General features: G+C 40.3%; 1 protein-coding gene across 8 annotated transcripts in view; it reads right to left on the bottom strand.

The window, feature by feature from the left end:
- Positions 1-415: 415 nt before the first annotated feature.
- PRKAG2 (protein kinase AMP-activated non-catalytic subunit gamma 2) overlaps positions 416-27,351 on the bottom strand; it is a 207,442-nt gene continuing 180,506 nt past the window's right edge. For all 8 annotated transcript variants that reach the window (XM_071560637.1, XM_071560639.1, XM_071560638.1 and 5 more), the window contains 10 exons: positions 17,039-17,120; positions 14,948-15,006; positions 12,885-12,930; positions 12,081-12,135; positions 10,683-10,809; positions 9,850-10,015; positions 9,480-9,517; positions 6,126-6,272; positions 4,166-4,259; positions 416-1,534 (listed from right to left, as the gene is read on the bottom strand). In XM_071560637.1, the coding sequence (XP_071416738.1) occupies positions 1,503-1,534; positions 4,166-4,259; positions 6,126-6,272; positions 9,480-9,517; positions 9,850-10,015; positions 10,683-10,809; positions 12,081-12,135; positions 12,885-12,930; positions 14,948-15,006; positions 17,039-17,120 (846 nt within the window). In that variant the 3' untranslated portion in view covers positions 416-1,502. The remainder of the gene's footprint in view (positions 1,535-4,165; positions 4,260-6,125; positions 6,273-9,479; positions 9,518-9,849; positions 10,016-10,682; positions 10,810-12,080; positions 12,136-12,884; positions 12,931-14,947; positions 15,007-17,038; positions 17,121-27,351) is intronic.

Consider the following 27,351-nt stretch of genomic DNA (forward strand, 5'->3'; position numbering starts at 1 on the left):
TCTAAGTGAACAGTTCCCATTGTGTACTACAGGAGTATTTTTAGACACGAAAGGTACCTGCAAGAAGAAATTTTTCACACATTTAGTTCAAAATTAAAGTTCTTATAGAAAGGCGAATAGTTCTGAAGAAAGAGTTTTTCATTACTATTAAACCACTCACATTTTATAAGCATACTGAAAACTGTTCACCTTTTACCTCAATATTTATACATGGAAAAATAATGGCTCCATTTACTGCATTATCCCAGTGCAGTATTCAGGCTGGAAGCACAGTACAAGAGTCCTGCCTGCATTACTCCATTAGCATGAGCCGCCTTTAAAGTGAAGGGAAAACAGGAGTGCCTCTAACAGTTTGCACTAATCAAGATGCACATACACATGTGAAAGAACTTGGCACGAACTGCTAAAACCAAACTCATGTTGTAGGGTTTAATTTCTTCCATCTACAAGAATCTACAATTATAAAAGTCTCATCTTCAAACTTTACAGTACATTTACATTAGCAAGTACCCCACAGCTTTCCTCACTGCTCCCCTTCTGTACAAATCATATACAATAAAAAGTTTCGGGTTTTTGTTATACAAACATCATTTTACACTTTTAATACAGATGAAAATATTGTCCTCTGGCACCTCACTTCCTCTGTGGTGCCTGTGTATGACAGTACAGATCACTTTCAATCCATGCTTCTGAAATCCTCGGCTCAAGTAACACGGATCAAGAGGCCACAGCTTCTGCAACTCCGAAGTTTGAAATAATGAGAAAAATCTCCCACTTGTTTGTAAAACAATCAACAGTTTATTAATGGATATGGTGAAATTTTAGCTATCCACCAAAGATGTGTAAAAAATTGTCATGAAAGTAAAAATAAATAAAGCTGTTTTTAAATCAGTCTTGTTTTACATTTCAGTTCAGAATGCAACATTGAACACAAAACTGTCATTGAAGTTTTAAAGAAGTCTACCGATACCCAAATTACAGCCTTTATGACAAATCTAATGAGAACTGAAACTGATTTGGTTTTAGGTTTAAAGACTTTCACATTCAAATACAGTGTCTCATTTAGCACAACACTTCCTTTGACAGTGATGGGCAACAGTGATGACATATTGCTGTATTTTGACATAAGGCACTATGATATGAATATGCCATACACACTTGCCTTATGTCACATATATCCATTGCTGACCAGTGACTTCTGTCAAATACAAAATGAAAAAAGTTTCAGAATACAGTGCATTTTAATGAAGGACATCATGTGAAGTCTTCCAGCAAATGTTTTGAAGACATTTTGAAATACGAGCCTACATTTTAACATAAGCTTTTGTCATGCTGCTTTTTTTTTGTGACATCACTGGGGAGAGAGACTCATCATCCATCACTAAGTCTCAATACACATTCTCAACCATCCTGCTCTGTTCTATTGCAGTCACTGCTCTTGAGACAAACTTGACCCAGAAACTTTGTTCAAGTTCTCCTACAAACATGTACATTCACAGCAGTCATTCGCTCTCATTCTCCTTCTGTTTGGCACCTGTGAACAGAAGAGGAAAAGCAGGTGTGATTTCCTTTGGCTCATAGCACTGGGCTCATGGAAGAGCACTGCTCATCCCAGATGCTGGAACCTTCTCTGGCCATGTCTTAGTCCTGTGTACACCATTTATAAAGAATATACTGCAGGATTGCTGAATGCCAACATGAAACAGCCAGGAAGGCCTTGAGACAGTCATTGGTTCTGAGTCTACGTAACTCTTCTGGGAAGTTACTCCAAGTGCCTTGGAAGACTCTCCCCAGCACAAAAACCCAATAGTTTAAAAACCCCCAACCAAAAAGCCACAGCCCAAACCTGTCCCTCAGCTTAAAGCCAAGCTTAACTATCATAACAGCCCCCAAAAAATTAAGCCCTGCTTGAGCACAAACTATGTTAAGAATTCAGTTTGAGTACATGGTGTTGAAGGACCCATTTTTCGTGGCTCAGGGGCAGATTTTGCTGACAGCAGGGATCCAAGAGACCTGTTCAGCAGGAATGTCCAGCACCTCCTCTCTTCTCCAGATAGTCAAACCATGCTGGGCAGCCACTGAACCTTATGGTGAGCTTGGGTTCATGAAGGATCTAGCTCTAGAGAGCAAGAATCTCTTGCCAGAAAACCTGGAGTTGCTACTTGTCATGTATAATCAAACACTGAAAGATTCATTAAATAATTTTTTTCCCTAACACAGGCTGGTCTCAATTCCTGCCAGTCAATAAATTTTCCTTTCCAGTCTGTGAAGAGAAATTAACACTTTTAGACCATGATTTATCTGGTGTTTTTATACATCCACTTAAAGAGCTGAAACCACACTCCAAACTCTACAAACTAGATTTACATCACAGACATCCTCCCTTCATGAGACAAATCCCAGTCTAAAATTGGGCACTTGCCTGTGGAGATTCAATCTAATGCCTAACTGCTCCCAAAAAATGCCTTTCCTCACCTCATCCCTTCCATGGCATAACCCTGCCCTCTCTGTGGCTCTAACCCCTGACCAGTACCCTGGTGCCAGACTGTTCTGTGAGCCAGTTCATGGTGCCCAGGGGACAGAACTGCAGCTTCTTCTGCTGTCTCAGTTTCCTGTTGGATCAACGAGTTACAGCAGCTCACAGAGATATCACAAGTGTGGTGCTGCCACATGTCAAACACCAGCAGAGCACAGCCCAGTCTGGGAGCAGGAACTGCCCTTTCCAGTTACCTGCAGAGCATTTTTTTATCAGTTCAGAGTTGCAAAGTAGGTGTCCATGTAATTCCAGTGCAACAAAGCTCTTTGGTTGCCAATATCCAGATGCATCCTTTCTCTCTGGTCTTTGCTCTATTAAGCTTAATTCTCCTTGGAAACTCCCTCCTCTGCCTGGAGAGGCACCAGCTGCCTGTCTGTACATCTCTCTTGGAGGGACAGACATCCCTCCATTCTCTCTCTAGGCCATGATTCCATTTGACCCAGACCTTTGGGTTGATTTCTTGCCCTCAGCCATACCTTTCACAGAGAGCTGGGTTACTTGCTCTCCTAGGTCATTAAAGGAAAGCAGATGCACTGACATAATACCTCCAGCAGTATAAGTAAGTACTTATTTTCAGAGGAACAATCTTACTATTTAAAGAAACTACATTAACTTTTTTTAAACCTACAGAGAAAAAACACTTTAACATAATTACATTAGCTACCAAGGCAGGTAAGAGATGCCAGTTAAGCTCACATTCAAACCTAATTTTTTTTTGGAACCAAAATTGTAATCCTGATTACATTTTTGTCTTCCTCACAAAGCCAAAAGACAAGGCCTTGCTCTAGTTCTTGTGGCACTGAAGTAATTTATGTGGCCAAAGTGAAGTTACAATTAAGAACATAAAGCAGGTTAGGACTTGGGAAAAACTTAAAGCCAAACCCAAACAAAGCCCAACTAAACAAGCTCCCCCCCAGCCAAGATAAAAGTAACAGAAATCAACCCATGTCTCTGACTTAAGTTGTGCCAACAAGATTCCCCAGCACAACTGGACAACTGAAGGGCTCTGAGGAGGTGGTTTTGCAGCACTCATGGGAAGCACAGTTGCATCCACACAGGGAGCACTTGCCCAGAGTAAAGAAACTCAGGAAGGTGGGGAAGACTCTACTGTAGATACTCTCTATATCATGGAATCAGAGAATCACCGAATAGTTTGGGTTAGAAGGGACCTTCAATATCATTCCAGTTCCTGCCATGGGAAGGGACACCTCTCACTAGCCCAGGCTGCTCCAAGCCCCATCCAACCTGGGCATTGGACACTTCCAGAGATGAGGGATCCACAGATTCTCTGGGCAATCTGTGGCAGGACCTCACCACCCTCAAAGTAAAGAATTTCTTCCTATATTCAATTTCATCCTGTTTAAATATTAATCAAGACCTTTTTATTCCCTCAAAAGAAGATACATGACCAGCAGTGACATTCAGGAAGCTTCTGCATGGCCTCCTCAGGGAGCAGGAGACTGACAGGATTCTGTCAGTTTCTTCCTGAAGAGAAATGATTAGTGCATTTAACAGCTATAACGCAGCAGTGACAGAGGTTGAAAATCAAACATTTATCACTGTGAAATAAATTAAGCCCAGCAGGGTGTATTGAGTACCAGTGCCTTGTGGCAAAGGTGAGATCCATACCTGCAGGTGTGAGTACCAAAGCCTGTAGGATGTCAGAAAGGGAGATGATACCCACAATGCTATCGGCTTCGTTCACTACCACCAAGCGATGTACCTGCCAGCAGGGAACAGAGCTTGAGATACACGTACTCGAGTCAAAGTTAGAGTCAAAGCAAAGAAAAATAAACATGCCTGCCCTACATAAACCAAAATAGTGCATGTTTAAAAAGCACACAGCTGTCTGACATGGCAGCAAATCAGATATAAAGTGGCAGGTAAGTCAAGATCTAAGTCTTGAAAATACTTCTGCACTCACATCTACCACTCTTCCCCAGCCTCTTTGCAGCTCAGCCTGTGATCTCAAAACATTAGATACAGTAATAATAAAATGATGGATCCTTCTAAAACATACTGTCTGTCTTTCTCAGTAGAGAGCAACACAGCACTAAAATTTGTTGTATTTTGATATGACTGAGTTGATTTGAACTTAAATTTTCTCACATGGCCACACAATTGAAACTGAGTGCCAGATATGCTTTGAAACTATTTTCAACAGATGGTGACAAAACTTTAGTCCTAACTGTGGGGAAAGCAGGTGGATACTCCTTTATCCTGAGGCTTATCCTGAGAACAGGCTACAGCAGTGAAAGGCACTGCAGGGCCAGGAGAGTGCTCTGCTGTCAGTCCTGGCACCAGAGCCTGCTGCAGCCGGCATGGGGTTGTACAACCCAAACACCACACCTGAACCAGCTGCTAAGGAACAGATCCCGAAAAAGTCCAAAGCTGAGAACCTAATACATGCCTCCTTTTACCCAAATGAATTATCTCTCTTCACTGTTGAGAGAAAATATGGTTGTGTTTTCTTTTGATAAAACTAAGACGGTGATATTCTAGATCATAGTGGTGATATTTAGGTTTATTACTTTTTGTAAATGTACATATTTAATAATTTTATTTTTCTCTTGGTGTAATGAATTCGAGAAAAATGGACAATGTGATTGTTTAGTTTCTTTAATTTCTAGTAAGATCAAGCAGTTCTCTGGCAGCTAAAAATAGCTTGTAGTTTTGACTGACTCATTTTTACATGTAATTTCACTGTGTTTAGACTGAACCAGAGGGTAGGAGTTGTTCTTAAAGCCCAAATGTCTAAAGCTTCTTAAGATAGTAATAAAATAAACCAAATTTGAAATCTGTATATCAGCAATGCTAAAATTGTTCCCTTTCAGGAGGAAGCTCAAGCAAATGAAAAAGGTACAAGTAAAAATTGCCCAATGGAGGTTCTAGGGGGTTGTTAACAACGTGGAAGTTTTCCTCATACCAAATGTATCACTGGTTACAGCCCTGAAGATGGAAAAATAAACAAGTCTTGTAATTCAAGAACTTAAAAGTATATAAATATTGCTGATCACACCTCAGAGACACCTGAAACTAGTAATATGGGGAGGAAAACCTCCATACTCATTGACCTCCATGTATAGGAAAGTTCTCAGTGGTTAACAAAAAAGATAAACAGCACCAAAAGAATGGATAGCACACAGATAAATGGTTTCCAAGAGCAGTTACTGAAGACTTCCTCACAAGAATTTATTCTCGAGCTCTGTTTCACAGCATTTCTATGAGAGCAGTGCAGGGATTCATATGCATCAACTAATTGCACCCAATTAATTTCCTAAGCCAAGTTATAAACTGGAGTTTAACAAATTATTTGTCTGCAAAACTTATGGCAGGGTTGTTTCTTTTAAAACAGCTTTGCATTCAATTCAGTTAATGTCCCAAAACAGAAATGCAAATAACTGAATATTATTACAGATACACTGTAAGATATTTTGCAAATCCCTATAGGTTTGTAAGTCTGTAAAGCAAACTGACACCTAAGACATGTAGTTATTAAAAATACTTTCCCCGGGTAATCACAACATAGAAAGGATAATTTTGTACTGTTTATTAGTTTAGTAACACAATTTCTAGTGAAGGGACTCACCTCAGCCTTCACTATTCTATCCACAATGGTCTCCAATGTTTCCAGCATACTACACTTCACAACACCTTCGAAATACTGCGAGCGGTGCTGCAGGGCTTGGGTCACCGTGATATCTAAGTTATTATACGTTTTTTCAGCAGCAAGATTCTGGGAAAAAAGCAAACCCAAGGCCCATCAGGCATCTCAGCACTTAGAAATAAAGTACTCAATAAAGTAAATATTTTGGCATCAAGTAGATAGACATTTCTAAAGTAAAATTAGAGTCTGTTCCAAGTCACATATACAAAGCAGATGCTTTTCAGCTTCAGTTTCTGGGCACTGTCAAGCATGCAGTTATGCTAAACAACATATGACAGACCGGCTTAATTGATACAATTGTTTGGTGACATCCATTAGGCCAATGAAAATCTCCTTCCTTTGCTGTCTGATCTTTGGCTTGGTGTCACTCACCCTGCTTTTGCCAAGAGTAGAAAATGTAAAGGTGAAGTTCTTCAGATTTTAGACTATACAGAATATACAGGTTTTGCTGTTGTTTGTTTTGCGCAGGACAAGGGAGGGCACCAACTGCTCTGAGCACCACCCATGGAGTACATCTTAGTGACTAAGATCTAAGACAGCAAACTAATTCTTCACCTTTCTAATTTATGGGCTCCAACTCCCTCTCCTGGACTCGGCTGGCACTGTCATTCCATGTGTATTTTAGTAAGTATAATATAGATGAAAACCCATCACAACCATGAACAGTAAGAGATTAGAAGAATCTGAAAGCTGACATTCCCAGCTCTCATTTCACAAACAGGACCATGCCTGCAGTAAGAGGACTCTGTCCAGATCTGCAAAAGCTCTCTGTGTACGTGAGACCATAGTGGGATTTTGCTACTGTTGGCACACTCTGGTCTACAGATTTTGTTACTGAGGCACTGAAGGAAAAACAAAGAGACCTTTCAAATGAAAACACTGGACCAAACAATAAAATTAAATTAATTTTTGGCTAGAATATACTGTGATGGGTCAAGTTTTTTGACTGAGTTACACTGAGCATGACAAGACAGGTTTGAGATGATCATGACAGTTTTGGTTAACTCATTTAACTAAGTCCTAATGAAGGACATTGGGAGAACTTAAAAAGCCTCTGCAAACTGAAATTACCCTACACACAGTAACAACTGTAATATGAAGCTATTTCTACACCCTCACTCCATTCCCAGGTTTCTCCAACCAAGAACCTGAAAATGGATTCAGAATTCTGTGAAAATGAAAGAACTCTATCAACCTAGACAGCTGTATATACAGCCATAACTTAAACCATTGATTCAACTATCAGCATATCAGTCTAACTACATTAACTATCAGCATATCAGTCACAGTTAAGCTAAAAAATCAGCAGCTGAATCTTGCAAATTCTATGTTTATTGGAAGATCATTTCATTTTCCTCTTTCAGAGCTGCAGATCAGGCTGAAGAAGACTGATGAAAACCTGGAAGCCTCAGAGGTGATTACCTTTTAAGAACAGAATCTTTTCCCCCTCTGTTTAATAAAAAAAACTAGTCTATGCAATAAAAATCCCAGGTAATTGATAGATCCTCTAACTCTTTCCCATGTTGCTGGCTGGGAGCAAGCAATTGTATCCTAAAGCCTTTGTAGTGTGTGGATTTTTTCCTGAACTTGACCCATATTATTCCAAATAGAAGATCCAACATCTCTAAAAATCCCATTAATTTTGGTTGCCTCATCACTTAAAATGAGAAAAGAATAAAGAACATAAGGAATTCTCTTACTTTTGGTGTCTTTCTGGAAAAGAAGGGGAGATGAAAAAAACACGTTCTGCCTCAAAGTCTTACACTGTTATAAAATAAATTGAAACACTGAACCCACCAACTGTGCAATTTCATTGCCTCTGACATGTCATATTGTCCTCTCTACAGTTATTGCCTATTCCCTGACCAGTTTTTATGGCAGAACAGGATCTTACACAGCAGAGAATCCCACAGAACAAAGACAAATGCCTAGAAATGACAAGCAAGAGCAGTGACATCATGAAGTTTCCGGTATTAAGAGCACTGTTTGCAGCCAGAGATATTTATAAGCTTAAAGAATTTCCATTTGGGACTATTCTCCATATTACTGAAGGCATTCTAGGCAGGATTTCAGACATCTGGATTCTTCATTAGCTCAGCTGGCTGGTGGAATAAGCAACTTGGGCATTTAAATCTCTAAAAAATAATGCAGCTGTCAGACGCTGCAACTAGAAGACAGGTCCATACAGCTGGGAAGGCACAGGGATGAAAAAAGAAAAAAATAGATATATTTTTTAAGTTTCTGAAAGACATGAGATTAGCAGAGCTCTTGCTCTCCAGGGTTGGCAAATCATGGCATGGATCTGACTACGCTGCTGCAGTACTGACAGAAAGCCAAAAACGGTGTCCTGGACTAGATCTAAACCAGAAGGAATACAGATGCAATACTCTGGAGGCAGAGGAAAGTCACAAAGGAGTGGGCCAAGTAGATTTTAGATTACTGAGACGGTCAAGCTGTACAAAGTACTCAAACTGTGTGGAGGAATTTGCATTCTCTACAGGCCGTGGAATGGCAGCAGCTGGGAAAAGAAAATCCTTGCTCGAAAACAGACAGCATAAAAAGAACAAGACAGAACAGTTGCAAGGGACCTACAATGATGCTCTGGTCCAGCAGTCTGACACTTCAGGGAGGATCAAAATCTCAGGCATATTATTAAGGGCACTGTTCAAGTGCCTGTTAAACACTGACAGGCCTGGGGCATTGACCACCCCTCAGGAAACCTGTTCCAGAGTTTGACCACTCTCCTGGTAAAGAAATGCTTCCCAAAGTCCAATCTAAACCTCCCCTGGTGCAGCTTTGAACCATTCCCACATGTCCTGTCACTGGATACCAGGAGAAGAGCTCAGCACCTCCGTCTCCACTTCCCCTCCTGAAGAAGCCTCAAGAGCAATGAGGTCATCACCCCTCAGCCTCCTTTTATCCACACTGGACAAACCCAGAGTCCTCAGCCATTCCTTGTAGGACATTCCTTCCAGCCCTCTCACCAGCTTTGATTCCCTCCTCTGGATTTATGCCCTCTTTTTTATCACAGTACAGCCAGATCTAATTTTGGGGAACATCCAGAACAATAGATGCCTGTGTGCAAATAGTATTACTAAGAATAACTTACATAAAAAGTAGCAATTAAAAAAATTCTGTGCAGGGTGAATTGAATGTTTCATTCAGTTTGTTAACTACAGCCTAAGGCACAAAATAACCAAATTGTTGTATTAAAAATTTATGTGCAAATGCTTACTGCATATAAAATATGTAACAGAATTTAAGAGATATACTTACTATTACATCAAATTTGGAATAAATATCTACAACTTTTCCTAAAAAAGAAAAAAACAGAAGTTAAAGTGTTTAAAATGCAAAATCAGTTTTCTCACTTTCATTTATTATGTTATAATTAAACACAAAGAAAAGACAGGTCAAGAAGAAAAGACAGAAAAAACCCCAAACAATCTACCAAATCATGAAGTTCTTCCAAGCCTATCAACTGACACCTTGCATAAGCATTTGTTTATGTTCCCTTTCTTCCCCCATGCCTTTTTATTATTATTTTTTCACTCTTTCTTGTCTTCTTCCCCCACCCCAACACCAGTCCAGGGTTCAGCAGCACCTCTCTGGCCACGCTTTTGTGCACAGGAGACCCACCACACACCTGACTCATCCACAACAGGTAATGCCGATATCCTTCTGTCTACAAATATATTCAAGGCTTTAATGATAGGAGTGTCTGGATGTATGAAGGCAATGTTGTGATAAGTTCCTATTCCAAGTTCATCCAGATTCTTCTTCATAAAGGCAGGCTTTGGCATCTCTGACATCTAGGAAAGTCAGAAGGAATGTGTTTACAGTGGAGTTGTCTGTGTTCACTCACACATGTGATGGTTACAGATCCTGCTACCAAATTAATGTAAAGCTCAAACAAGCTCAGACCCAGGTTGTTCTGTTCAAAGCAGCTCTAAATTAAGAGTATGTAACTAAGTTTTTTTGCTCTTTTTTTATTAACCCATCTTTAAAAGCTTCAGATCCTAAGCTATGGCATTCCCACTAAAACTGGAGAGAGGAGACAGCACAACATTAAGCTCAATGTTTATTCTGAGCTCTCCTTGCTTTGTTTGGCCTCCTGTTCTTCCCTGTGACAAACACTACTACAGAGAGTGATGACAATCTCATCTCTGGGAGACAATTAATGCTTTTCATGTAAAGAAACTTCTGAAGCTGAGAAGATGTTCGAGAAAGGACAGCAAGTTACTTCAACGGACAAGTCGTTGGTGTTCAGGTTTCATTAAAGGACAAAAACAAAGTAGAGGCAAAATACAGGTTCTACATCAATCTCTAATTTCTCTGTTATCAAGCAAAGATGAACATGGACACAATGAATATGGAAGTTTATCGAGCAGATTCTGCACAAGGACTTAAATTACTTAATTATATTAGATATCTACTGCGGGAAAATCAATTAAGCACAGCACAGCTTTAAATACTTACAAAAAGCTGGAGGAACTTGAGGATTCTTTTATGGGTAAGTATATAAAGTGCATTTCCACTGACTGGATCTATAACTGGCAATCTGTGGATTTTGTTTTTGATCAACGAATATACAGCATCAAAAAGACTGAGGAGAGAAAAACATTGCATTTTTTTAATGAATTCTGGTTGACAAGAAGTAAGGATAAATGATATATACACAAATTTACAGACCCCCATGAAGCCCATGTGATGAGTAATTATTTGCATTATCTATAATGTTATAGAAAACAGAAGTTAAGGGATTTCAAATTATCTTTTCCAGCTGGTAAAACACATCAACAACAATACGTTCATAGACATCTAAAACCAGTAAAAAAATGTGATGGAAATTGATTATATATACTTCATATGGTATAAGGTATAGTGGAGATACTTCTTTGCCATTGTAAATTGTGCTTTCAGTGAGTGCTGTGCTCAGAGTATCCCTGCACACAAAATGGGTATTTTTGTTTGGAGACAAACAGTGAAAAATAGAGAGTTCTTGCAATTAATGTATCTCAATCTTTTATAAATGTCTTACTTTATCTTCTTCATTGCAGGACTTCTCTTGCTGCACCTTTGACTGGAAACAACTGTACTATTTTTGTTGTCTTAAAAATGTTTTTTGCAACCAGCTACCATTCAAAATACACTCCTTACTTCTTAACTGAGCGACTTACTCATGACTTAATGGCAATTCTGCTGAGGACACAGCACTTCGTTGCTTCTGAGATAACCACTAGACTAGTCCACAAACTGAAAGCAAGAACCAGAACTTCACCCTCCAGTTCAAGGATTAAGTAGCACTCAAGACAACTAAAGGGACATCTAAAGCTTTCTCTCAAGTTACATTTCGTAAATAAGGCATAATGAGAGTTTAAAAAGTATTTCTTTCAGCTTTCATCAAGAAGAAAAGGAAAGTCATGTATATTTTAAGATACACAACCATGTATGAGAGCAGAACAAACCACACAGATACTGTCTTTCCTTTAGGTAAGGAAAGTTACTTGCCTTGAAAATACTTTAGTCTTCAATTACTGTGATTGCTGAGAACAAGACAGCTGGAAGGCCTTCTTGTTTTGCATGTTTTGGGGCAATTAATTTTGACCCATGTCTAGTTCATTTATTACCAAAACAATTATGCTGATAAAAAACTAGGCAAAAGTTCAACTATAAATTCTCTTCCTTGGATAATCAAAAAAGTCCTCACTCACAATAAAAAAAAAGTTCTCACTCCTTGATTAAAAGACAATCTTTTATTATTGTACTCTAGCTTACAATATAAATTGTTTCTTATTATGCAAATAGATCTTAAATTCAGTGCTGAGATGGAGTTAGTGTATTTCAAGTGAAGCAGACTGAACAGTGAAATCCTACCTTGCATCTGGGGAGATGTTCACTAAAGGTTTAAATGTCTCTTGTAAATAAAGCTCTGCAGACAGAAAATTAACAGGCTGTTACCACTTCACACAAAACCGCTACATTTTATGAACTCACTCGTTCAAAATTAAGTGGAAGACAAACAGAAATACACACAGTTATTTTAGTTATTCTACCACTTACGCACATTCCTCTACACTGACATTAAAAAGACATACATTTTAAAAGCAGCACTAAGCTGAACACCACCAGGGGTCACTGCAATGACAGCGAATAATCCTCTCCCCGTTCTGTTCTGTGAGGCTTTGCTGCGTGGGCCACCTCCTTGTATTATTTCATGGCATATACTCAGTTTTTCACACAAAGCTGCTGCCCTGCATTCAGCACTTCTGCTCACACCCCTGTGCAGCACGAGTTTCCAGCTGCAGCTCCCTCAGGCAGAGCTTCCTGCTCACCCATCAGTTCACTCCATTTCTTCCTTCAGATCCTGCCTCAGGTGCATTCCCACTCCACACATCCCACACCTGCTGCCTCGCTCCAGTTGGGCTTTTTTCTTTCTCAAAGAGCAAGTTGGTGCTAATCATGAACGAGGGGCAAAGTGTTACATATAGCCCAGATCACCAGTCCATGTGCTGTTTCAGATAGAAAAACAAGCAGCAGGAGCCAAAAGAAAACCTTTTACTATTTCTGCTTTCATTGAAATGTAGGTAGAGAGAGACAAGGTAAGTCTGTGATTAATTAGAAATCCACTATGCTGACCAACATTAGAACCTAGTACATTATCAAGTAGTAAATTCTTACCCCTCCAGGTTTCTATCTTGTGCTCCTCCAATTCATAAATCTGAACCTACAATGGGTAGATGGAAGTTTAGCTTGAAGTATTAATTTTAAATCCATCATTAACATTATAAGCATCTGAATAATTTTCTTATATTTCACTAACAGAGCAAGACTGGTCCAAAACAACATTTCTTGGCAATAACAAAAAGAAAAGGTGCAGCCCTGCTCAATGCAGAGTACCATCCAGGATATAACATTTCTGGGGACAGAAATACTTTAGACTGGCCAAGGTGTGTAGTCCAGGTCTCTTCTGGGCTCAACAGCATACCCCCAGTAATTTATCTCACCCAGAGTAAACCCTCTGGTCATTCCTCACACACCCACACCAGCAGAAAACTCACCCTGATCACTTGACTGTTTAATACTAACAGATTAATTTTACTTGGATCACTAACAAGCAAGAGCACTTCTTTATGGAGGAACTACCTGGATGTTCCTCAGCAATCAATACTCCTGATCATGAACAGCAACGTGCTTCACACTGTATGTGTTGTGATGCACTTAGAAAGAAAGACTGAAATATTTGAAGAATCACATTTTCAGCACAATTTCACCTATTAAGACTAGAGCGCTCCCTGATGGAACATTGATTTATTTATTTTGTTTAGAGAAGACTGCATCAAGCACTTAAGCCAGATATGGTCCCCTCTCAGCTATTCCTCCTCACTGCTGCCATTTTAAGCAGAACCTGTGGAATAGGATGTTAAATAAAGTAAATGAGTGACAACAGAACTTGGGTAAAGTTACATGGAGAAATCAGTAGTGCTGAGACTGAGGGTCATTACAATACAAAAACCATTTTTAAATTACCAGCATGCAGTCACTTTTCATTTGCTTCTCCCTCCACCTCTTGTAAATCCCCAGGAAGAAAAAAAGAATTCTTTAAAAAGAAGAAAGGACAGTGCACCACACTATTGGCACCTGACAAGAATTTCACTATAAATGTTAAAAATTAACATTTGAGAAGGCAAATACATCAGATGTCTGCTTCAGCCAACTGTTCCTGATTTTTTTAGCTAGTGAAACACAGTACATATGTTCTAATTGGTAGAGGGGGAATTGTGATTTGACAGGAACAAGAAAGGGATGTAAATGTTTGTATGAACATGCAAGCTAGAGAATTTCATCAACTCACTGCCAATGGGAATTTCAAATTACAGTTAATTGAAGTCAACAGATCTCCAACTGATTGTGCAATTCAGACACATAACTAAAATATTTGCATATATTTAACTAGTTTGACTTGTTTATTCTACACCATCACTCCAGGAACAGTAATTTTTTAAAGCACCCAAGCCTCTGTGAGCACCATCCTGCTTAACTTCACATACTCCTTTTGGAATAGCTCCATCCCAGTTATGAGACAAGGATGATTATATCAACATGTGAACCACACACAGCTATAGACTTCATCTTTAAATACAATGCATTTTTACATGTCATGTCAAGACTTCCTCCCAAGATGGTTTTTGGTTGATATTTGCCATTTATCCAGAGCTCTGGTTACTTTTGAAATATGTGCTTTCAAAGAACCTGAACACAAATAAACACAGTGATCACTAATCAAGTATAGTCCTTCACAATTTTATGTCACCATGCAGTTTCTGGTTGCTAAGCCAGGTCCTTCATCCCAAAGGCATCACTCATTAGTTGCAACACTAAGTGGAGCCTCACAGCCTAAGGGAAGGCTCATTATGGCAAGCACCACACAAACCAGCAGAAGTGGAGGCACTCAGTGGGGAAATGCCTCATATTTATACATGTGTAACTGAAACACAGGTTTTGGCACCTGCCCAAGCTCAGGATGCTCATGGATCAAGCTGGGAGGTGAACCCAGACATCACTCTATAACCTTCCTCACACAGACATCTTTTCTTCCACAAAAAAACTCACAGTGAGTATTCCCCTGACATATCAAAGTTTCCAAAGGCTTAAATAATGACAGTCAATACAAATCTTTTTTGGTATCTCAGTCTCTGTACTGTATAGCAAATGACCAAATTACAGCTTAACATCATACTTACCATTGGAGACTTATAGTATCTATGCAGTATGTTAATGAAATCTGTAATTGTTAACATTCCTGTAACAAGTGATACATAAAAGGGTGTTTAGATATATATTTAACATATACAAATTTCAGCTATTTTTCTATTTATATTCACAATATATAATTTAATTCAACTATTTTTCTATTTATATTCACAATATATAATTTAATAAATATTAAATACATGTAACATACTGTTTGCATTGGAATACTCAACAGTAGGATTCCAAAACTCTGTCTATTCACTTTCACAGTGACAGAGTACTTCAGAATCAAAACACATGTCTGAATTAATATTTGAAATTATAACCTATGTGCCTCTCTTGACTTTCAATCTGACTCAAAAACCCCCCTTGAATTCAGGCCACATCCACCCCTAAAAGAGTGGAAAGAAAAGAGGGGGTTTAGAACATCTTTAAAGCTTAAGAGAACTATACTTGCTTTTCATTTTCTTTTCAATTAAGACACATTCTCATTATGTACTTGCCAAGTCAGGCAGACTCAGACTCAAATGAAGGAACAATATAATATATTTTTCTTGAGTGTTAAAGAAGTTCAATCATTTCCATGGTAATCCTCAATGTCTGTATTGAAATGTGACTTTTAAAAAAAAATACAGTACACCCATAGTGTATCTATTTTAAGAACCAAACCAAACTAGTAAATGCAATATTGATGATTAGTTACCTGAAAATATTAATGGTTTTTGAGATTTCAAGTTCTAGATTTGAGAAGATGCAATTGCTCCAGTTTGCTACTCTTACATCTAAACTGAAGAGACTAAGACATGGGAAAGGGGAAAATGAAACTGGAGGTCACCTTTCAACCACTGGAGCTTAGTTACAGACATGAAATGAAATATGAAAGACACGGCACTCCTGTGGAGTATTGCAAGAAGCTACTGCTCCTCCTCAATTGGATTTAAAATATTTAACAAATGCTTTATTAAACATCTCCCACTCATTTCCAAGAATCCTCACCCTACATTCCAGGTCACAAGAAGTACACATAATACTAGGAAAGATATTGAGGTGCTGGAGCGGGTCCAGAGAAGAGCAACAAGGCTGGTGAAGGGACTGGAGCACAAGTGCTGTGGGGAGAGGCTGAGGGAGCTGGGGGTGTTTAGCCTGGAGAAGAGGAGGCTCAGAGGTGACCTCAGCACTGTCCAGAACTACCTGAAGGGAAGTTATAGCCAGGTGGGGGTTGGTCTCTTCTCCCAGGCACTCAGCAATAGGACAAGGGGGCACAGGCTCAAGCTCTGCCAGGGGAAATTTAAGTTGGAGATCAGAAAAAAATTCTTTCCAGAGAGAGTAATCAGGCATTGGAATGGGCTGCCCAGAGAGGGGGTGGATTCCCCATCCCTGGAGGTTTTTAAACTGAGATCAGATGTGGCACTGAGTGCCATGATCTGGTAAAGTGACTGGAGTTGGACCAAGGGTTGGACTTGATGATCTCAGAGGCCTTTTCCAACCCAATCGATTCTATGATTCTATGATTCTATTTGTAATTGCCACTATGGCCCTGTTTTCTGACTGCAGCAGAGATCTAGTCTTGGAAGACTATTGTTGTGGCAATTAATGATATGATTTTTAAAAAAAGCAGTACATAGGTCTAAAGGTTTTATCCCAATATGGTACATAACTTTGGCATTCAACATTAGTTTTGGTAATTAAAGATTACTCAGCACAGCTTATTGAGAACATACAGAGACAGGCTTGTGTTGCACCCATATTAGGATACTATAATATGAAATTATTCTCTTTATAGTTCTGATTTTCAAATTTCCTTTTCGTGGCCATTACCTTTATTCTTAAACACCTGGTGAAGTGCCCATATCAGAGACCAGATTTCAGAAGGCTGGGACCTGAAAGAACCATCAGGACTCTCAAAGCAGAGCAACCCTGTGAAAGCTTGGCAACATTTCACTCCTCAGAAGGAGGAAAAAGAAACCCTCTTTGCCAGTGTCTCTCCAGGATGCTGGATGATGGCCAGCCCCAGACCACCTTCTGCAACAATAAAGCACCTTGGAAATCAAGTAATCCTGAATAATGTCAGAACTACTTACCTACAAAACTCTGTTTTTTACTCTCCCACAGTGGAGCTGCTCTCACACCATTTGCCACCAAGGCAAAAAAGGCTTTCTTTACCTGTAAAAAAAAGAATAACTAAACAAATCTTTGCTTTGATTAAGCATGCCACACACCAACAGAAGGGCTTCCCCTTCCAATAGGGGGAAAAAAAGGCAGCATGAACAGATACCTGATATTCAAAATAGAACAGAAACTACACCTGCCAAACAAAAACCTTAAGCCTTTTACTTTTAAAATGTTAAAAAGCTAGACAAAAGCTTAGCAAAACCAGATCTGTCTTTCTTTTATTATACAAATATTCCAGGTGAAAGCCTCTGGTATCTCCATAAAGTAGAGAAAGGCTTTAGTTTTACACTTGAAGACTGTGCTACACTCCAGTCAATGCTCAGTATAACAAGGTTAAAAAAAAGAACCTGAAACAATGTCCCCTCCACCTTTTAGTCTTGATTTAAAGAATTTAAAAGGAATTGCTTATTTTAAATATGACTGAAAGTTTAAATTATTAGCTAGCCTGTTTTTGCTGCTAGGAAAAAAAATCAATCAAGTCATTTAAATCCTTAATGAATTAACCCCGCCCAATTTCTGAACAGAAGTTACAAGGTTGTAGTGTCATTTGGAAAAGAAACACTTCCCTGTGAACACTGGTTCTCTGAAGCATGAAGGACTCAGGCTCCAGTGCACCTCAAATTCCTGATCTCTGGGTGATATGCTTGAGCATGATATTCTTCCTGTCCTGCCCACACACCTAAATCACCTTCCTATGGAAAACACAATACACAAGTGATGGTTCTTGTCCAGATCTTGACCGGGCACAAAACTAGGACGCAACTGATCTGTGTTTCTATACCCATGGGATTGGTCCTTGGTCCCAATAACACAAAAGCAGCAATTGCAGCTGTTTAACAGACCATGGTTACACAGTGGTATCTCAATGTCTACTTCAAATTATGGGGCAGTCCCATGGTGTAAAGCAGAGCACTCTGGACTCTGAATCCCAAGGACCTGAGTTCGAGTCTCAGTAGGGACTGTCCCCTGGCAGTTCAATGCCTCCCTGCCATCCAATCCCGTCAGATCTCGGATGCTCAGCAGGGTCAGCCCCGGTTAGTACCGGGTGCTGTGACAGTCCCGAGGACTTCCCTGTCACTGTCCAAGCTCACTTGGCCATGGCAGATGGACTTCAGGACTGAAACGGTGGGGCCAGTTCTGCGCATGCTGTGCCTCACCTAAAAAATCCACTGCGCAGGCTGGAAGGGCACACCCACGTGGGGATAGCCCTTCCCAAATCTTTCTTCACAAAGTTTGGCCATACATACATATACTTCAAATTACGTGCCAAGGGGCTCATCTCCACAACACATTCAGGAACAAAAGGGCTTCACAGTCAATGCAATCAGCATCCACAAAGGTAGGGGCAAACAAAAACACAGGTATCAATCCATAGTTCTTGCTACCTCTACACAGTCCAGCTGCTTTCTCTGACCATGTGAAGCCAATCTGCCCTCCAAACACCAGCAGATGAGACAGCTCTCCAATCTGCTTCCTGACTTCAGAGATGCCTCTGCCATATCATCAATGAGCAGGAATAACTATCTGCTTAAAACCACCACTCCTAAACTGCACTGAAACTGAAGAAGCCATAGGGGGAAACAACAAAAAGCCAGGACCACAAGTAAGACTATGATACACACCACACAGCATTTATCTAGAAAATGGTTAATCAACAAGTCCCAGAGGTGTTCAGCCACCTCGCTGACACAAGGAGGAGTAGGGCTAAACAAACATGACCAAATCCACCACAGGAGCAAAGGAACTCCTGAGGGAGACTGAAACCACACAGGAACCCTCCAGGCAGACACATGAAGTGGTCCCACACAACAGCATCACACTTAGGAGTTAATGCAGCAACAGCTCACTGCAGTGAGCTATCTGGGGAGCAGATATGAGACAGAAGTGAGTTCACACAAACTAACTCCACCTCAGGGCAAAGTAAGTTCTAACCACTCTTCATCAAAAAAGGGGAAAAGTACACTCAGATTGCCTGAAACCCCTCGTGTCTCTGCACAACAACAGCCATCACACAAGGTAATAGTCTCTGTCAGCTTATGTCCCAAGCCTTTCACAACAGCAAGATGTTCAAGCTGTATCAGAGCAGACGGTAGCAGCTAATCCATTAAAGCCAGGGGGAAAATAGCTTTCTTCCAGATAGTCATCATGCAACGCAACTCCTCAAGCAAGTTTACAAACTAATTGATAACCTGAAAAAGAAGTAAGCCTGCGGCAGAAAAATGTGGAAACCCAACTACAGGACTTCAGGCAGTCTCCAAGTTTCTGCTACTACTTCTTTCCCAGACACAGCAGCAGCAAAGAACACCACCCAGCACCATGTTCAGATGGGCCAGAGAGCAAGGCTGAGGTATTATTTTATATTCAGAACCAATACTTCACGAGAGGCAGCTCCAAAGATACACTATTTCAAGATGCTGAGCTTGTGGACAATCTAGAAGGAAAAAAGAAAAGATTCTTCAAAGGATCTGTTCTGATACTGATGATTTATCTGCAATTATTTGTCTCCAAGAATCTCAAGAATCTTCAGTTAGGTGTCATCTTGTCTAGCTTTAAAAGACACATTTTGGAAAAACTGAGGGCTGCTCAACAGATACAGCTGCTGAGACAGCTCAGTCTTAAACCCTTCATAAGAGACAGTCAGTACAGCTTGGGCTTTAGGGAATTAAACATCTGATGTAATGGATCACCAAAATTTAGTAAAGAAATATTTAAACTCATCCCCCTGGGCTGTCCTCCTAGACCAGAGCTCAAGTGGCATTCCTATTGCTTTTTTTCAGTTTTGTAGTAGCAAGTGTTACACAGTTACCTTTTAAATAAAGTAAAAATACCATCAGTTCTCAATGTTAATACTTGTCTCTTATTTAAGTAAAGTAATTACATAGCAAAACCCAACTTAATTCCTATTTACTAAAACTGCTTGCAAGCACAAACATACACTCATCCACTCACATTTTCCTTTAGTTTCTGTGGTTGACCAATTTCAGTTGCCCAAAGTACCGTTTGGTGGCCAGCCAAAGCACAGGGGTGTGGAGCTGGGCTTCTGTCCAGCACATTTAGATGTTTCAGTGATGTTTATGCAGAAAATGCCCACAAGGACCTTCCATTCCGGTGATATATAGTTAGTAGCCTTTGAAGACCTCTACCATGTCCCATCTTTGGACCTCCAACAGTGCAGTTAATTCTCAGCCCCCCCAGCATTGCTGTGTCTCTGATCTGAACTGTTGGACTGGCCCGACCTTCACAAAACCGTTGTTCTTCAGCCAGAGCCCATAGATTGTTGCTGCTCAACACCATGTACAAACATTCTTTAAACAAAGTACTTTTTATTAACCATGTAGTGGTCCTAACACGCACAATGAACCACTAAAAATGGGATTTATGTGCCCAAATTTAGAGGTTGTTCTGACAGAGGCTGACTTTGTGTATTCATCACATCTCTTCACAGTCAGCTGGGGGAAACAGCAATTTCTGTGGCACAACCCACCCGCCTTCCACAGAGTTAAGTTGTACCCCACAGATGCCATTTTCCCCCTCACTAAGATGTCTACAGACATTCACAATTAGATGAGGAATCCTACTTTATGTGACTGTTTTCTCCAACATTCTGCCCTTTAAGTAGAAGAGCCACATTATACTAAGGAACAAAGCAACTGAAATCCTACGTTGTATCCCAGATCACCTCAACAATAGGTGCTATGACACCAACAAGAACAAGCTTTCCTTACCACAGGAACTCATTAAACTGACTGTGAATATGCAGAATAAAAGAACAGACTAATTTAGGTTAGACATGACTTCCAGAGGTCATTCTGCACACCATTCAAACATTTCCACTACAAGCCTTAAGAAGGAAAAAGTCTCCTCCAATATAATGGCCATTACCAAGAAAATAAGAGTAGACCCAGACATAGGAAGCCCTGTTTTTCAGGTAGTAGAATATTTGGAAAATCTTGTCTCTTATCGTTAGTGAGCTTCTAAAATAGCTTGATTACTGGGCAGTGAAACCAGAAACAGAGGTAGAAGAATTCAGCAGACTACAGAGTAAGTTTTTTCCCCACTGACAGGAAATACTGAAAAAGACACTCTTGTAATCACCAGTAATCCTACAAGCCCTTGCAGGAGTGCTCTCTCCAGCAAACATCTGTGAATGTGGGAAGCATCTGAAAGGAAAACTGATGATGAGCTTGCTTATAAAAATACAGTGTGTGTACATACATGCTGTTGTTTTACCTAACACTGTTACGAAAACTGTATGTACATCTCTCAGTGATCAGTGGCTTAAACTCATCTTCCAGGACTGTCCCATAAGGTAAAGAGGGTGACTGTTGCTGTTGCAAGAACTGGTTACATTTTTCTTACAAAAAGACTCTTGTTCTTGATAAAAACTGGAGAGAAAACGGCTGCAACAGTTCTTGGTGCCAAAGGATCTTTGCTGAGTAGAGAATCCTGCTGAGCTGAAAGACACACAGCTCACCACTGCCTTGAGACAAAGTTAACTTGAAAGAGCTTGGAGGTAGCAGAAGTTATGGAACACCCTCAGAAATTCCAGCACCAAGCAAGAGGATGCAGCAAATGACTGTCTAGTAACAATGGACAGTGTTAAAGGACCTGCCAGAACTTCTGTGGTGGGGCTGCTGTTGAAGGGCAAGCTGATAAACATGCACCTCTCTTGCCTCATCTTTCACTGTGTAAGCCAACACTGGGTACTTCCCTGAAAAGCCCCATATGTAACCCCAGGAAATGTCTATCTTATCAGATCAGAACAGAAAGGAAGAAGCTCCTCCTAATTTTCGGCACAGAGTTCCCATAAAAGCAGTATCAGACCCAGATGATCCCTGACACTTTAGTCACCTCTGATTCCTGAGGGATGGATGCCCAAGGGTGATCTAGAACACTCATCGTCATTTTCACTGGATAAACTGAAAATTCACAGTTTTAGGATTATTTTTAAGACTACAAAACTAGAGGCAAATCACACCTCCAAAAATGCACATGTGGAGTAGAGTATCAAGCTCAAATCCTTCAGGCAGACCCTGAGAAACACCCACCCTTCCTAGAACAGCCAAGTACAAAGTTTGATAGGTGGTTGAAAGGAATTTCCAAGAGCGAGGCATCCAGCTAAGCAAATTGAACAGGAACAGCTGAAGGAGTAGCCCAGAAGGTTGAACTCCTACACCCATATGCTCACATGCTCTAAGTACCAAGTAGCAAGGCATGGAGTGGCTTCTCAATGGCTTCCCCTTGTAAGTAGTAAAAGTGTTCCACTTTAAAGGAAAACAGTGTATAATCTCTACTTTTACAATATAAATATGGCAAAATCACTCCAGAATACAGTCTTTGTTCTCTGTATGAAGATGCAAGAAAGAGTTACCCTAAGACTTTTCTCTTGGAGGCCAAACACTCTTGTTTCAATAGTTCTTACCAAGTAAGAAGACAAAGAGAAGTACCACTGGTCTTTGTTGCAACAAGAAAACCATCAGGCTTCTGCTGCAATCTTTGTACTGCATTAAAAACTGGGCAACCCACACCTCTCTCCCTTGGTCTAAATGTGTTTATGAGCCAACTGACTCCCAAATGCTTTTGATGTGAAAATATGAGGAATGAGGCAATGGTTTCTAGCCCAACATAAACAGGACTGTATTTCTTTAAGTAGCATGGCAAGTTCTCTGGCTGCCCAAATCATGGCAGTTCTCCAAGAGAGGAAAAATACAAAACTACTGCATATGAGGGAGAGGTAAGCCTGATGGTCTAGCTGTGTAAAACAGGTTTGCAACATGTTTCTCTGCTATTCCCCCACATCACTAGGATTTCAGGCAGTGCTTCTGTACCAGGCTGAAAGGCACATCCCATAATTCTGGTTTTGTGTCCTTGTTTGACAACGCAGTCAGTAAAGAGGTAAACTAAGGTAACCAATTACTAACAGAGTGCCAAAGAGGGTGCAAGCCCACTCTCAGGTCCAGCAAGTTGCAATATTTTCTTATCTGAAAAATACTCTTCAACAAGGACTGGAAGTTTTGTTCCCCACTCTTTCACTCTCAGCTTCTACTGAAAGTTTTTGAATGCCAAGTAATGCAGTACAGACCACTGGAGAGGGCCAACCATCCCCCTCCCCCTGTCACTTGAACAGAGCCTGTGATACAGTATTTTGGAACATAAACACAACACAACACTAAGCTGAAAATACAACTTTGCCACAGAAAGCCTTTGGACAGCCCTCCTGTCTTTGGACAGCATCGCCTGCAAAGGTTATTCCTATCTAAGCTGGAATCGAGGACTCCTGCACTCACCCCCAGATCCCACAGTCATCACCTCAACAATACAAAAGCAGCAAATACATCATGCACTTTTGCTTCCCACCCCAATGCAATGACATTTAAACAACTTCAGCTGAGGAGAAGGTAATTCTTCCGAAATGCAAGAGCCCGAAGCAAAGAAAGTTCAGGGAGGTGGACTGACTTTCTAGAGGAGCTTTCCAAACTGTGAGGAGGAAACTAAGAAACATTTCTAACTTGTAATCTAGGGATGATATCTACTATCAGAAAACAGTTAATGTTCTCACAGGAACTGCTCGGTTTTTTAGAGGATCATTAACTGCTTTGTCTCTTATGTATCCCAAAACATGGCCGACAACATTGGGTAGCATATTGAACATTAATTTGCAATTTCTTTTTCTTTTTTCTCTTTAAATGCAGTTGTAATTCCCAAGCCAGACATATTTTAACTTACAGAGAACTACAGTCCTGTAAAGGAGCTATTTCAAAAACTAAAATCCTCTTTTGTGGTGCATATATATTTTTTTTTTCAGTGTTTTTACAAACTGACTCATCTGGGGAGACTAAACCAGTATGGACACTACAACCAACTATCTCAGCACAATGACTGTTGCATTTAAATTAATTTTCCAATTGTTTCCTTCTTTGGTCTATGAATTTTATAGAAGCACTTCCTCCTCAAAGGACTATGCTGTGAAAAAAAAGGCTACTTAAGGACTTATAAAGACTTTTCCCTTGGGCGAGGGCCAAGCAGGTCTTGAAGAGAAGAACTTCCTCCTTTGCCTTATCACACCCTCAAGTAGATCAGAGAAAAATTGGACAAACCTGTTATTAACTGAGAGGCTACATTTGCTTTATCATCTGAAAAACCCCAACCAATAAACATCCACAAGCAGCTCCTCTGCTCAGGCTGAATTTTGGAAAGCTTATGTGAAACCAGATCAAAATTAATTTCTCTTTCATAGGTGATGGAACATTCCTGGTAGATGATACACTTCTAATGGCCATAGCTTAATAAAATTTAAGATCTGATGGTGTAATACCCTTCAGGCTCAAGCCAAACCCCAGAAATAACAGGTAGAGTCTCATCCTAAAGTAAAAAGCATGCAGGCACATGTTCTAGATTTCTCCCAGGTGCCATGTCCAAAAGCAGAAGTTCTCTCCACATCACATGCATGTGAAAGGTCCCAATCCAGCTGAAGGCACCAAACCAAGGCCTGAGCTGATACTCTGTGCCAACATGTCCATCCTGTAGCTTTCTGCTGTTAGATTTCACACCACTATGGGCTAAGAGGTGACATCAGGTTAAGTGTGATGGGCAGAGCCAGTGGGAGCAGCTGCGTGGGGAAGGGCACAGAAATGGTTTCACAGATGAAGATCTTACCAAAAAAGTGGTGATAGGGCAGGGGAGGCAAGAAGAATGACACATGACTTTCACTCACTCAGGCACAAACACCTTATCTGTACCATGTGTAAAGATTTCTGCTTAGCTGGCACTTACTGTCTTCCTCCAAGACACAGGAATGAATGCTTCCTATTGGTTTTGAGAGCTGCAGGAATTAAACTCCTGTGCTTCTTGTGTACAAGCAACAGGAGCAGCTCTGAAAAAACACAGCAGTCTCACCATATTATGGTCCTGATCCCAGCCTGATCCCAGTGAAGGGAGCTTTCATGTGGCTGCTCCACTGCCTCAGCCCACACGCTGGTTGGAAGCTAAATTAGATGATTCTCTTACAGTTCTGTGGGATGGGTAGGCAAGAAGGGGTATTCACACCCTTCAGAAATGCAGAGAGTGGCAGCTTCATCAGGGAAAAAACACAAAGCCAATTAAGGAACAGAGAGTCAATCCCTCTGTAAAGCTGTGAGAACTCTGTTGTGACAGCAGACCCAGAGTCTTCTGTGTGTCTCTGGAAGCAAATGATTCCAGGATTTATCTCATAACCTTGAGAGAGGCAACACCCCAGTCAAGAATGACCTAGAGAGAACCAGAATAATAAATCCATTTACTGAACAGAGTCAGCACAAGGCAGAGAAGCAGAAATACTCTTCCACTCTTCTAATGTGGAATCCATTGCATGCTCTGCAGAAGTTAAAAGGTATAGTTACTTTCAGCTTGTTAAACCGCTAAACGAGTTTCCAGAACATTGTACCAAATATTTTTTTAATTATGTGGTAGAACAGTATTTTGAGCTCTTACTATTGTGACAGCTACTGACAAAATGCTACATTGCTAATAACAGTCTGGTCCATTAACAACTCAGGTAATTTCATTAAACAGAAGGGTTAAATAATCTAACCTTCAAGTCACACACTTATCCAAGACTTCTTCAGGATATAAAAGGAAAGAATCTTTAGGATTCTGACAGTTTATTCCGATGACTGTTTGATTTTTACTAGTTTATGAAGAAATCTTGGGCAAGTACTTTATAAACAGCTTCAAGGTCATGGTGAGTAAAAGCTACACAAGTTTTAGTATGAAAACATAAATTTATTTTTGACAGGTAAGAATACCATTTTGTTAAAGGTTAGATAGAGCTTTTCACCCAAAGAGAGCTTATGGAAACTTCACAAGACACAGCCACTGTATTTGCTATCAGATCATTCCTGGGACTGCAGATTGTTGCTTGATATGGAGCAGGGAAGTCCCTGTCTTACACTCACCTTTTACATTCCTCCTGAAGGGTTAATTGCTCTCTGCTAGAAAACAAGCTAATCCTTCTCATCTTTGTGTAGCCTGGGCAAAGCCACAACAAATGAATACATTTCTTTGAAGGTCAGACAAAAATCTGGCCTTAAGAAAGCTTTTAGAGTTAAGCTTCAGAGATCGCTATAAGTTAGGTAAGAGGCATTTCCTTAAAAAATTCAAATCAAGTTCAGGATTGGGGGGGGAAATTAATTGGTCTTTAAAGAAAACAAATACATGCAGCAAAAAGGGAAAAAGTGAAATCACATCAGTAGGTGATGTTAGACAAAAATAGTATGACTGATAGATTGTAAACTAAGTGCTATATTTTGTTGACCTTTGAATTTAATACTGGCATTATTTTCCTTCAAAACATGAGTATCAAAGGGAGACATCAGATTGCTGTGTCACTGTATGTACACAGTGCAGGTTAAACCCAACAAACAGAAAGTAAAAGCAGACCTGGAGGTCACCTTCTTCCCCAGGTCATTGCCCCACTGAAGGCTCCAACACTTGCACAGTGCCCAAATGTTGTGCTGAAGGCTCAAGCTGGTGACCAGTAAATCTGCATTCAGCTCAGGGATTTCCTGGAGTCTCCTACAACAATATCCTAGATCCATTTACTGAATAATTGTAATGATGAACAATAAATGAATCCTTATTCAGAGAAACCCTTCAGGGGACAACCCTCCTAAGCCCTCCAAGGCGCTGTGAAGAGTTTGTTTTCCTATTATTTTCATCTTGGGAGATGTATAAAACATGAGAAAGTTTACCCAATGAGCTGCACAGTGTTGCAACTCACCCAGTTTTCCCTGCCATCCACCAAGTCAAATTTCCAAACTTCACAGGATAGCTCACAACCCCTAATTGTCTCTTGACTCCTTTCCTGGTCAGATCAGACTTTATGAAGTTTCTTTAATGTGTGTCAAGCAAAGATAGCATCTTCTCTGGGAAAAGCCAAAGGCTGAATGAAGCTCATCACAAACAAGGAGCACTCGAGGGTCACAGGGGAAAGTCACAGCACTGTAGGGAAGTTCAATATGATTCTATAAATATTTATAAGGAGCAAACACTTACAGGCTACATCTGTATTAGTAAACTGAAAGAGTGAAAGAACAGACCACTGTCAGATTAAGTCAAGACCAGCACCTTCCCAGGGAACATGTGCCACTTTCTGGGATTCAGCACAGGACAGGGACCACAGGCAGATCAGATGAAGACACTCTGATTTGGGCGAACTAAAGTGAAACTCCACCAAGACAAACTG

The sequence above is a fragment of the Pithys albifrons genome, chromosome 7 (genome assembly GCF_047495875.1).
Source record: "Pithys albifrons albifrons isolate INPA30051 chromosome 7, PitAlb_v1, whole genome shotgun sequence".
Classification (NCBI taxonomy): domain Eukaryota; kingdom Metazoa; phylum Chordata; class Aves; order Passeriformes; family Thamnophilidae; genus Pithys; species Pithys albifrons.